Raw genomic sequence first — 13,714 nt, 5'->3', positions numbered from 1 at the left:
TTACTGTAAAGAAGACATGTCAAGTTGCAGACAGGCACAATTAAAAGACAGCCACATATAGCCTTTGTTAGTAAAGAGAGAGACAAACACACAATATTTACTCACACACACACACACACACACACACACACACACACAAGCAAGCACGCCTCATGGAGACACGACCACCAACTCCAGCTAGCTCGGTCCAGAATGAAACATCAAGTGGGATGCACACAGCAAACTGGAGGGGGTGGGGAAGGAGAAGGGATAGTAGCGTACAGGTGGGGAGAGAGATGGACACTGTTTGGTGGAGTGTGCAGGGACTAAACTGTCAACAGGTCCAGCGTTAGGAGATTGTGGGCCAGAGACGTAGGGGAAAAGGAACAAAAAAGGAGAGAAGCAAAGATGGTCAGATGTGTTGGCAGACAGCTGTGAATAAACAGGGTGGGAGACAAGAATGGGGAGGCGATGATAGGACAGAGGAAGTGGAAACTGTTGGGTGGGGGGTGTGGGGACAGTAAGTTACCTTAGGATGAGACCGGGATAATTACAGGAGCGGAGAATGCATTGTAAGAATAACTCCCATCTGCGCACTTCAGAAATTTTGGTGGTGGAGGAAAGGATCCTAATGGCTCAGGTAGCAAACCAGCCACTGAAATCAAGTGTGATATGTTCAGTGGCATGTCGCTGGAGCTGGGAGCTGGGAGCTGGCAGTTGTGTGTGCGTGAGGTGTGTGTGTGTGTGTGTGTGTGTGTGTGTGTGTGTGTGTGTGTTTCTTTATTGATGAAGGCTGTGGCCAAAAGCTGTATGTGAGTGTCTTTTACTCGTGCCTGTCTGCATCTTGAAGTGTCTTCTTTACAGTAAATAGTAATCTATATTTTCCTACATTGTTGGTATTTCTGCCTTAAGTTGAATTGTTTGAATAAATGTCATTGTGGGTAGAAAAGTATGGTGTAACAAGATAACATGTCCTGAAATAAAAAATCCAAATGGAAGAGTTAACTGGTAAGAGTGAAAGCAATTTGCATTAAAAGACGTTCAAATTTAACTATAAAAGTGGAAAACTGTATAGTGTAGCAAGAGCAAAATTCATTTGAGAAAAACATGAAACTACAAGGTGACAGAATATCCAGCATTACTTATCTTCAAGAGGCAAAAATCCCAGTACTGCTGACACATACAGATTTTAGATCCCTTATGTCTGCACTCACCATCTCAAGAGGTGTATCACTCTCATCCTGCGTTTTGAGTGCGCTTCCCCTACTTTCTAACCTGCCCCAACCTATCGTTCTTTTCTCCCTGATGAAATAACTAACAGATCTGAAAGCTAGTATAGTCTTTTGTACTTTATATGTGGTTATTGGCAAAAATGGAATTTCAGCTATTGAAGGTAAATGCTGTCCAGTCTTTGTTTCTTCAGTGTGTACCACAGTCTGTAATAGGTTGAATCCTGTTCCCTCCATGACCACCAGAATAGACTCTTTGGCATGAATGAGTGCATGAAGTGATCCTTCTCATTCCCTGCTGCCCATTTCCAAAGGGTACCATTATTTGACTTATGTATGAACTGCTGACAATTAACCAATACCTGTCTTTTGCATTTACTTCCCCTGACAAGTGACACACTGGACACTCCAACAGGTGAACTATATTGGATTGGCCCAGTTTCAGTGGAAGGCAGCACCTCAAACCTGTTGGTAAGAGAGATGTACAAGAGTTGAATGAAAAGTAACGCCTCCACCTTTGTTGATTGGGTTTGGATGGGAATACTTTAATAAATCAAACGCAGAAATAATCCTTAGCATGTGGTCTTTAATTACCAATATTCACTTTTCCCCATAAACACCAACCAATTTCTGCCAACGATGAACAAGTTTTCTGAAGCCATCACGGAAGAAGTTGACACTGTTTCCGCAACCACAGTCTCGCAGTTCTCTCAACGTCTTCATCAGAAGCATAATGATGTCCCCGCAGATCGTCTTTCATTATTGGGAACAGATGGAAGTCAGATGGTGCTAAATCTGGACTGTATGGAGGATGCCGTACGATGGTGAGATACAGCCTCTAAAGTTCTGCTGTGGTGGCACGTGAAGTGTGTGGTTTGGCATTGTCATGCTCCAGGAAAACATTTCCCTTTTCCTTTTGGACCCTTGTTGGCCTTCGTTGAAGAGTTCATAGCGTTGTGATGTAATGCTCTGAATTTACTGTTGTTCCACGATCAAGGAAATCAACATGGGTAACACCATCTGCATCCCACAACACTGTAGCCATAATTTTTTCAGCTGAGGGCTGCATCTTGAATTTCTTTTTCTGGGGTGTGTCTTTGTGTCGATATTCCATAGACTGATGTTTCAGCTCCGGGTCGTAATGGTGTATCCACGTTTCGTCTCTTGTCACAATCAAATGGAGAAAGGTGTCACCTTCATTCTTGTAACACGAGAGAAGTTCCTGGCAAATTTCAAGTCTGCGCACTTTCATTTAAGGAGTCAGCATCTGGGGTACCCATCGTGCACAGATCTTCCGATAGCCAAACAAAGCAATAATGTGACCCACATCTTCCTGCGAAATGCTGATTGTGCTTGCAATTTCTCTCTAAGTGATAAGGCAACTGTCCTGAATCAATCTGTCAACATTTTGCTTGTGAAACCAGGTAGTTGCTGTCACAGGACATCCAACTCTTAGTTTGTCATGCAGGTCAGATGTTCCCACCTCAGCATCTGTAAACATACTCACCCAATGATGCACAGTACTCAATCACCGTAAACTGCTTTCATTCTCTGATGAATCTCCTTTTGAGTGACACTTTCTGCTGTCAAGAATTCAATGACCACACATTGCTTAAATCACATTGCCTGACCGTCTGCACAGGGTTACATACTTAACACTGTAACAACATAACTGTTCAATGCTAAGGCTTCCCGCCAACTGGAGCTGTAGAGAAGAGGCTACGGAACAAGCCAGTACCTCCCAATTACTAATGCTGCCAACTGTTGAAGAGTTACGAAGGTGGAGGCATTACTTTTCAGTCAACCATCTTATGTAGAACCATGTGTCCTCTGTGGTCCCTGCCTCCGTGTACAGAGTCTCTAGACCCATGACTGTCTTGCCCCCATCCACCATCTAGTCGTTGGGTTGTTCCCTACTACCTGGAGGGGAGACAGTACCCATAGGACAGGATAGTACTTGAGGTACCTTTGGTATCTCCAATATATGGCTCTCCATAGTTCTCCTAACACATCCACTCAAAGCAAGTGTTAATTACTTTGCAGCAGTCAAAGCTATTTCCACCTGTTTATCAACAGCAACTAACTCATCTCATGCTCAAGAACAGCATTTTCACTGTGGGACTGCATTATGACTGGTGCAATGCTTATCTGAACACTAAATGAGTAACTTTAATCTCACTGTTTATGTTTTAATTACAGGCTCTGCTATGCAACAAAGGTTGTGAGATCCACGTAAGATCTGAAGCTACAACAGCCACAAGAGTAATTTGCCTTGTAATGAGAGAGGAATCTAAGATAAAATTTACTAGGATAAAATTTACTGATCCCTTGAAGTTTAACTTTGTGTCTCAAATGTTTGTTTATGCTCAGCTAAAAGACTTATATAACGATGTCAAAAACAGTGCTGATTCAGAACAAATGTAGATAATATACATAACTCATTAATTATTTTGTGTAGAGAAAATTTATGTTAAAGTGACACATTCCAAATCATTATGAAATGTTGTATTTATGACCTATGGAACAAGGATTAATGTATGTTTGTATGTACACAGTATAACATTACATTGCAACATTCTACTTCATTAGAGGTAAGTTGACCTTGTGATCATAAAATTTCAGACACAAAGTTAGAGAAAGCAGGTCAGTTAGTGGGTAAGAAAGTAGGAAAACTGCACTAATCATGTAAGTACCTACTCAGCAATTACAAGAAGTTATTTTCTGAAAAGGTATTACTACTAAATTTCACAGCATACACAAGTGTACCTCACCATCATTGATTTACAGTCATATTTGTTATCCATAATACTTGTAAGCTACCAAAAACTAAACAAGATTTACCTTTCATCATACAAATAAACACTAAAATTAGTGGGAGATGACTGTGTAAATGAAAATACTTCTGTCAAAATTTTTAAGAAGAAAAAATATAGTTTACAGTTTATGATATAACGCAAATTTTGTGCAAGACTATGAGTAGTCGAAAATATGCAATATATTACAATAAACACAAGCCCTGACACAGCCAATGATAGATGACTGCAAAAGTACACAAAAATATTAGAAAACATAATTTCAAACAGGTCCTATCTGGCACTCATGGTTATACAAGGAGCATTCAACAAGTAATGCAAGACTTTTTTTTCTGAAAGCAGGTTGGTTTTATTCAGGATTCGAATACACCATATTATTCCTGACTCTTTTGGCTACAAAACCCTATTTCCTAATATAATCTTCATTCAATGCAATGACCTTATGCCACCTTACTGGATCGGCTTGTATGCCTGCACGGTACAACAATATTGGTCAATGTCAGAGTCAATATCTTGCTGCAGCAATAATCTCCCCATCATCCACGTACTGGTGCCCGCAAAGTGCATCCTTCATTGAGCTAAACAGATGGAAGTCAGAAAATGCAAGATCAGGGCTGTAGGGTAGATGAGGAAAAACAGTACCACAAAATTCTGTGAGCTCTTCTCAAGGTGCACAGAGTTGTGTGAGGTCTTACATTGTAATGGAGAAGGAGAAGTTCGTTTGTATTTTTATGGCAACAAAGATGCTGAAGTTATTTCTCCAGTTTTCTGAGGGTAGCACAAAACACTTCAGAGTTGATTGTTGCACCACGAGGGAGAACATCAAACAGAATAACCCCTTCAGAGTCCCAGAGCACTGTCACCATGACTTTAACAATCAAGGGTGTGACTTTGAACATTTTCTTCAGAGGAGACACAGTGTGGCACCAGTCGATGGATTACCATTTTGTTTCTGATTTAAAGTGATGAACTCTCATTGTTTGACAAAAAACTATCATGATCGGCCTTGTAATGCACAAGTAATTCCACACAGACAGTCCTTTGTTGCTCTTTATGGTCTTCTGTTAGGTGTCAAAGAACCAAACACAAAGAACCAAATAGATACACACCTTTGACTACCCCAACTGGTGGACGTGTATGTCAGCACTGCCAATAGAGATGTCCAACTGAACAGTGAGGTGTCTGTTTGTGATCCGTCAATCACCTCAAATGATAGTGTCCACATGTTCCTGCATTACAAGAATCACAGCTGTGTGCAGCTGGCCGGCATATAGGAAATCAGACAGTTTTGCATGACCTCTATGTGAGTATGACAGATGCCTCACGCAATGACTCACAATGGTTTTGTTCACTGCTAGGTCTCCATAGACATTTTGCAAGCACCAGCGAATATCTGTGATGCTCTTGTTTTCTGCCAAAAGAAAGTCAATGATGGCTCTCTGCTTGGAATGCACCTCTGTTACAGACACCATTTTGAAAGCTACATATAGTGCCACCACCTATTGGAACTTCATGGGGGCTGAAGCAGAAATATTACCCAATGTCTTACAACAATTCTGCATTTTTTCAACAGAAATTGAACACTGCTCACATGTAAAGGAAAAATCAGATGTCAGCTAACATATGTAGGCAAATGAATGGATTTTTTACATAGCTGATGTAAAAAAGATGAACTCTAGTGTGTCAGTTAATCCCACCCAAAATAGAGAAAATTGTGGAGGATGAAAAGAGCATTTCTTACACTTGAGGCCATCCCACACATCATGGGATGAAGTCAACATCTGGTATTTGGAGGTTCAGTTGAACTCAATTTTGTATTTCTATTTAATTGTATGGTGTGATGTTGTCACATTTGCAGTCGCCCTTCATGCAGAAACTTTTTGCTGCTTTTCAAGATCTAAAGTCCAAAATTTGATTGCAAGACTACAAGCCACTAAAATTAGTGATATAGCAACAAAGTTTGGTCAATTGATGTGCTTTGAAATAACTTACCAGGCAGTGGAGTCCCTGAGAACTGACATTCAAATGTTACGGTTTCCATTTCCTTAGCCCTGTTGTCCCTAATTTCTTGTACAAATGTTGGTGCACTCTGGGTAGCTGTGCAACAAAAACAGTACTTCAGAAAGTTACCATTTGTGAATATTATCTATTCATATCCAAAATAATGAAACACAAGTCTTGGATGCTATATGAAAAATAATAAACAATAACTATACAAAAATACAGAAAGATACGACTGACATTGGAAAAAGTTACATAAGATTAGTAATTTTAACATTTATTACATACCTATGACTAGAGGTGATGTTATTGCTGGGTTTATTTGAACTTCTGCAAGAATTTTCCTGCTAGCAGTGCTCTAAAGCAACAACAAAAAAACCATGCTATTAATGAGTTATTCACAAAATAATGAAACAAACTACTATGTTTGCTATCACTCTAAAAATGATCATAGTTATTTCTTCACTCAAACATGCATATAATACTACAGACTGAACACACAAAGAAAAAAAATCAGACGAGGAAGTAAAGGTGTAATAGGGATATCATAGTATTAAAACATGATCCAAATTTATAGTACGGTATTACCTAATGAAAGCTTCTTTAAAATGCAATATGCTTATTGTTACTTATCAACAAAAACCAAAAACAGGTAATGAACTAAATGTAAGCTGCATTATGGAAATAAAAAGTTACTAATAACGCAGCACAAAACACTTCGACACATATACAGGGGGTGGACAAAATATGGAAACACCCAAAACACAAAACATTACCATGCCTAACACAGTGTAGGAAAACTGTCAGCACCCAAAACAGCTTCCAGGCATCTCTCAATGAATAAATACAGGCCCTGTATGATATTCAAGAGACTCTTATACCATTCTTCCAGCAAAATAGTGGCCAGTTCAGGTAGTGATGGTTGAAGTGAGCAGTGATTACGCACCATTTTCCCCAAAGTAGACCACAAGGACTCAATAACATTGAAATCTGGTGACTGTGTTGGTCAGAGAAAATGTGACAATTCATCCTTGTGCTCACAAAATCAGTCTAGATGACGTGAGCTATGTGAACAGGGTGCCAGTCTTCTTGGAACACAGCATCACCATTATGGAACAAATAATGTACCATGGGATGGAACTGATCAGCCAAAGACACATAATCCTTGGGGACATTGCAGCCTTGTAGAGTACCTACAGGGCCCACAGAATACCACAATACAGCTGCCAGGATCATCACTGAATCCCTCCCATGTTTCACTTTTGGGACATAAACTGGGCCAGAAGTTGGAAACAATGTGCAGCAAGACTCATCCAATCAGCTGAATTCCTTCCATTGCTCCAAAGCCCATGTTTTATGGCTTCAGCACCACATTTTCACGTGGTGGAAATTTGCATCAGTGATGAGTGGTTTTGGAATTGCAGCTCAGCCTGCAATTATTCCTGCTTGTGGAGTAACTTTCATGTTGTTTTGGTGCTAACAGGGTTTGTGGGTGCAACAGTCAGTTCAACAATGACTTTTGGAGCTGTCATCCTTTTACGTATCATCACAATCCTCTTCAATGAGCGTTTGTCATGATCACTCAACACACATTTTCATCTGTGTTGTGACTTAGCAGATGATGTTCTCCCACGTTCCTCGTATGCAGCATAAATCTCCAATACGGTGCCTCTCGAAAACACCAAACACTTTGGTTACCTTAGTTATGGAAGCACCTACTGTAAAAGCACCAACCATTTGCCTATGTTTAGTTCACTTAATTCTGACATAACATACTAACTACCACAAAGAACACTGTTCTGAATGCAACTAACACATGCAACATATTGAGGACATTGCACAAGTGCTGTTTACGGTCAAATACAACAGCACACCCTGTAGGTTTGGCTAGCATCTGCATTTATGTTCAGAGGCACATATTTCACTGTGTTTCAACATTTTTGTCCGACCTCTGTATATTGCCTGCACATTCAATGGAAACAAAGTGAATAGGTGGTAAATTAAGAAGTGCAAACTATATGATTTTTACAGTGATCCCTTTATAATTTTTCAAAAATGATGACACACTATAACATGTTTGAATAGAGCCCAGTCTACATTTGAGTTCCCTCATTGCATTCATTTAAATTACTACAAAAAATGGAAAAAATAAAATTAAAATACATCATAGTTCATTGAAAGAAAAACCACAAGTATTTACCTGCCACAATTTTGGCAGAGTCATGCTCATTGTCATCACTGTCAGAGAAAGCAGAGGCAAGCCCACGGCATTCCTCTGTCTCTCCACAGCACCTACTTTCAAGCAACAGAAATTCTTGCAATTCCTCCTGGCTGTCTGCTGTATGCAACTGCAGGAAAGTAGACGGATCTACTTCACGGGGTTCAAGTGGGAACAATGGTGAGGAATTGAGATTGGTGTGTGTACCAGCACGTGATAAACTATGACATTCCCTAATGACACTGTTTCTCGGAGTAGGAAACAGTGCCTCACAAGATGCCGACAGGTTACGCGATGCCCTTTTCAGTTCAGTTTCATTGTTCCTATCGGGCACATGTTGTAGTGCTGCTGCTGCCACCACGACAACCTCTTTCTCTTGTCGTTCAGTCAGGTGTAGTGGTGGTGATGCGAGCAGCGCTGCACCTGCTCCGCCACCTGCACTCAACGCTTCTATAGCTGCCGATATAGAATGTCGGTGAGAACTCAGGTAGTCGGATATGACTAAATGAGCAAAGCCAGGTGGATTAGGGGAATGGGATGCTGCAGCAGAACACTCCATAGCATTTGTGAGGCTTGGCATGCAAGTCGGTACAACAGCATCATGCACAGGCAAAGTGGCCGAACGGCCATTACCCATCAGTTTCTCCTTTAGTTGTTCCATCTGTGTCACCCATTCAGGTTTTCGATATTCCTTTGTACCTAGAATACCTGTTTAAACAGAAACAGGTAATTATTCAGAAATTATTTTCAATGCAGCTATGATACTATGTATAATGAGTAGAGCAACACATGTTAAGATACTATGAAGGAAAAGTTGTACACATCTAAATTTAGAGGATTTTTTCAGAAGTTACTTTCTAATGCTAGGATATGCAGAATGACATATAACAGTATGAGAAATACTATTTACTTATGAATAATACAATGATATTCACAACACATCATAATTACTGCAAAGATCTTTAGTAAATAAACACAAGTAAGCATTGAGATTGTACAAAGTGATTGCTGTATTATAAGTGACATGAAAAATGGCTTGTGATGAGAGTAGGTGAAATGTGTTATTGTGGATGGAAATGTACTGTTGTTGGTGGTGAAAACATAGAGAAGGATTTTGGTTGATAGGGAGATGATACGCCTGCAGATGTTACACATAGCATCTTCTCCACATCACAATCACAAGTTTGCTGGAAAAAGAAGTAAGAAATAAATATGCATTTGTATTATATTTACATTTCAATTTATTGAAATTGAAAAAAAAAAAAAAAAACCACATTCAGAGATCCAATGTTGATTAGTATGACACAACGCTTAAGAACACGGATTTCTATAAATTGACAGTTATTAATTTCATTTAACAACAAAACAAAATATATGAAAATAGACCCATGTCTATTCGATTCTCTCTTTTCAGAACTTCATTTGTCTATCTTTCATACTGATAGAGAGAGAAAATGTTTTACAAATTCTTCTGGTTTCAGAACAGGTGAAACTTTAAATAAAAAGTACTATTTTCATCTGTAAAGAGAACAAAACAACATATATAATCCAAAATGAAGCAGAAATTTACCTTCTACAACAAGTTCAGTAACTGTTGTGTCAATGCCAAAATCATTCTGAGCTTCGCATAGAATCTCACCCGCATCGTCAGGGAAAACTTCTGGTATAGTGAGGACCGAAGTACCTTCCTCAAAATCTTCAACATCAAAATCCTTTGAAGGGGTAAGTTCTATTCCTTGCTTGTACCATCTAATCTTTGGTCTTGGTATTCCTTCTGCTTTGACTTCCAGTCTAAAAAATACAACATTGAGAATGAAAAAGATATTGGTGGGCATACACAGAGAAGAAACACTGAACTATACTAGGTACGTTGTCATTTGAAACCCTAAATCTGCTGACTTAGAAGATTATTTATTTATTATTATTACTTAATAGTAAGAGATTGCAACACACTTAAATACACAGAACACAGAAACATACAACTACTTACTATCAAGAGAAGGATAGGAAAATAGTCCAAAAGCAAAAGCATGAATAACAAACAGAAATAAGTCTCAAGTGGCAGGAAAAAGAGGACTGCTCAATGACAGACAACTGCATGACTATCTAGCATTGTCTGGTTACTTGTTTGTCCCAATGTCTATTGCATAAAAATAAATTTGGATTATTTACATGGTTTTGAAATTATAAATACTGTATAAAATTATAAGGTATAATCTTTTACAGATTCAGTGCATTATTAATTTACCACAAAGAACATTATCTTACTCTGCAAGAATGAGGATCCACAATGGCTGGGTTAGCCTGAACTTGAGGAAACAAAGTTGCCCACAGGAGAAGTATGCCAATCTCAAATTCACTCCACAGTACTTTGTAGACTGTTTTATATATACTAAATAGAGTTGAAATTTTGCCGGAATTATGCTTACATGTCACTCCATCCCCTCCCCTACCTAGATTCCTAGGAGTCATGACATACAGAATAGAACAATGTGGAAGCTCAGTAAATATGAAGAAAGAACTTATAAAGAAAGCGACTGCTCACATAATGGCCAATGAGAAACATAGAACAAACCGCAGGCCAAAAATTCATATTGCTAATACAAAAAAATATTACTACACATGAAGAAGAACATTAGTCAGTGTAAAAAAATGAAGAGTTTCACTGTTGGAAAGTACAAACAATTCAATAGAGAAGAAGTCATTACGAGAAACACATCTATACAGCTGCCTCTCAAACAATGTCAGTCAAATAAAAAAATATTAATGCCTTTAAGCACACAGTCAGTTAAATACAGGATAAAAATCAATTTTAGTCCTAAAATGAATTATGATAAACAATATACAAGAACATAAATTTAAAATACACAGGAATTAGTCATAAGCTGCAAAGAAGAACTTAATACACTGTGAAACTTAATCTATTCATTGTGCTGTAATCTGTTCTATATATACACTAAATTGTAGAACACACTATGCAAATTTCTTTACGTAATCAACATATTACAATCTATATATAATGATACAGTATGTAACATATTGAAATACATCAAAAGCTGAGTATATAAATAAATAAAAGTACAAATGGTGTCCTATTCTTACAGTATTTCTCTCCTTCACAAAGTAAATCAGTTGTGTGCCAATTTGATTGAATTTGCTCCAAATGGTTCAGATATTTGCTTAAAATGTAACCCATTCTTCATTCCATCACCACCCCTTGGGGGTTAATGGCATCAGGACTGCCATGAATTTGCCTAGTGTCCCAAAACCTATTCCTTTGAAACTAACAGAGTTCATTTATGGTTATTTTTAAATGTTAGTCAGCAGTACATATTTACAGACAGTAAGTACATATGTACCATGGTTGGTTCAACAGTTCTTATGTTTCATTATTATTCTTATACGTCATCATTTTCCCACCCTGAAAAATAGGTGTGCCAGGGCTGTCTTACCTATGTGGTAATTGCATTCTGGTACCAATCAGCAGAATTATGATGTTACTGAAAACATAATTTCTAGACATTTGGATTCAAAATTATTTCAAATGACACACATATGGTACCAGCAATACAAATGCAGTGTAACATAAAATAAAAGTTACAGTTTATGCTAACTTCTTCATAAAACAAGATACTGTTCTGTTTGAATTGCTTGTTTTCCCTAATTCTGTAACATTCTCCATTTTGGAATTATATTCTAGGCCAACACAACACTTAACTCTGTCATTTTCTTGCCCAGAGAAGAACTGTAAGAACAATATATCAGGCTTTGCAAAAAAAATTCTTCCACTTTAAAAAATATTCGATCCCAGCATTTATATTCAAGATTTTTTTAAATAAGGAGTGCCTAGGCTATCACAAGGGGAGGGATGGAGTGTACGCGCGCGCGCGTGCATGTGTGTGTGTGTGTGTGTGTGTGTGGGGGGGGGGGGGGGGGAGTGGGTTTATTCATTACAGAATCTTCTTACACTTGTAGAAATAATTATCTACGATTCTGCTAACATATTTACGCAGTTCTAGGATAACGTGGACGAGCAGTCACTGAATAACTTATGTTTATTTGATTGTTACACCAATCATGGACCCATTTCTTTTAACAGAGCTTTCTTTTTCTCCTGACCTAACCCTTAAGGAGACGAGAACACTTCCTGAACAAAAAGGAGATCCAAATATTTTCTGAACAATGCTGAAACAGAGGCTTCAATCTTTTTCTGTTGGTTTGTCATGCTCACTACTGTTGGTTGCAGACTCCCTTTTTTTTTTCAAAAGGATAATTTATTTTTTTTTCTTTTATGCAGCCATCCATACAAGTCAGTGAGCACTACAAAGAGTCCTGGGATATCTCTCATAGCCTTTTGAAATGATTACAAAAAGTGCTCTATTACTTCATTACTCTTTTGTAAGGCCAGTAAGTGGGTTTAAAATAATAATTTCAACAAATAACATCTGATGAACATCTGTTTTATTACATAGTATGTCATCTGAGTAGAATAACAATATAAGAAGACTCTTAATGATGTGGCTGATAGGAGTAGGTGTGTCAAATGGAATTGAATGTCGGTAATTGATACTGACTTCTTTCCAATCACTACTACCTTCAGACAGCAGACAACACCTTGTTCAAAGGGTCTGACATGTCAATAAAAGATTCCAAAATCAGTTACACATAACAATTTAGCAGCTTTTAATTTGGCACATCATTTCTGCTATTACAAAATAATTTTTTCACAGTTCACATTAGCAGTACTCAAAAATCAGTTAAAAATAGTTCATACCATTTGATTTCTATCTATTCAAGTAGACAAATCAGCTAACATGTCAAGAGTCTTATTAAGAGCATGCACGTTAATATGTGCACAGCAAGTAAGCCACATGTTAAAAAGCATGTAGAATGTAGCGCCTAACTTACAGTGCATAATGTGATTTACTGATGCACACTATGCTACATGGAATTTGATTACCCCAAAATTTGGCCAAAGCCTTCTAGTCAACTAGGCAACGGTATATCAAAGAAAGCAATAATGCAAGTTGCCATGGTACAAAAGAGTGGCATTTTCCAGTGCCTTCCTTTGTTGTACAGTACAGTAATGCACTCAAAACCATGGAAAGAAGCATGATTCACAAAAAATGTGCACTCCATAATCAAGTGCCATGTTACATCCTTTCTCAGCACTTTTTTTAACAGAGGAGCTGGTATTCTTCTCACCACAAACTGAAACTCTGTTAACTAAACCCACCTTTCTTGCATTCAAACTTAAAAGAAAAAAGTCTAATAAGCATGTGGTGTCAGGCCACTTAGAGCAGTGTTAGTCACAACCATAGCTATTAATTCTATGAAATATGATATGTTTTCAGAATCTTCAATATAATTTAGTTCTTCTAGTGGCATCATAAACACAAACACAAACACACCCACACACACACACACACACACACACACAGAGCTACAATTATCTGCTGAGACTGCAGTTGGTC

The 13,714-nt window shown here is 38.1% G+C and overlaps 1 protein-coding gene across 1 annotated transcript in view; it reads right to left on the bottom strand.

Moving 5' to 3' along the window:
• LOC126188355 (titin) overlaps positions 1-13,714 on the bottom strand; it is a 516,411-nt gene that overhangs the window by 215,348 nt on the left and 287,349 nt on the right. The window contains exons 83-87 of the mRNA XM_049929953.1: positions 9,811-10,031; positions 8,504-8,948; positions 8,223-8,370; positions 6,311-6,380; positions 6,014-6,118 (exon numbers count right to left, since the gene is read on the bottom strand). Coding sequence (XP_049785910.1) covers positions 6,014-6,118; positions 6,311-6,380; positions 8,223-8,370; positions 8,504-8,948; positions 9,811-10,031 — 989 coding nt within the window. The remainder of the gene's footprint in view (positions 1-6,013; positions 6,119-6,310; positions 6,381-8,222; positions 8,371-8,503; positions 8,949-9,810; positions 10,032-13,714) is intronic.

The sequence above is a fragment of the Schistocerca cancellata genome, chromosome 5 (genome assembly GCF_023864275.1).
Source record: "Schistocerca cancellata isolate TAMUIC-IGC-003103 chromosome 5, iqSchCanc2.1, whole genome shotgun sequence".
NCBI lineage: Eukaryota > Metazoa > Arthropoda > Insecta > Orthoptera > Acrididae > Schistocerca > Schistocerca cancellata.
The sequence above is the reverse complement of the archived record's forward strand: the minus strand, read 5'-3'. Positions and strand labels throughout refer to the sequence as shown.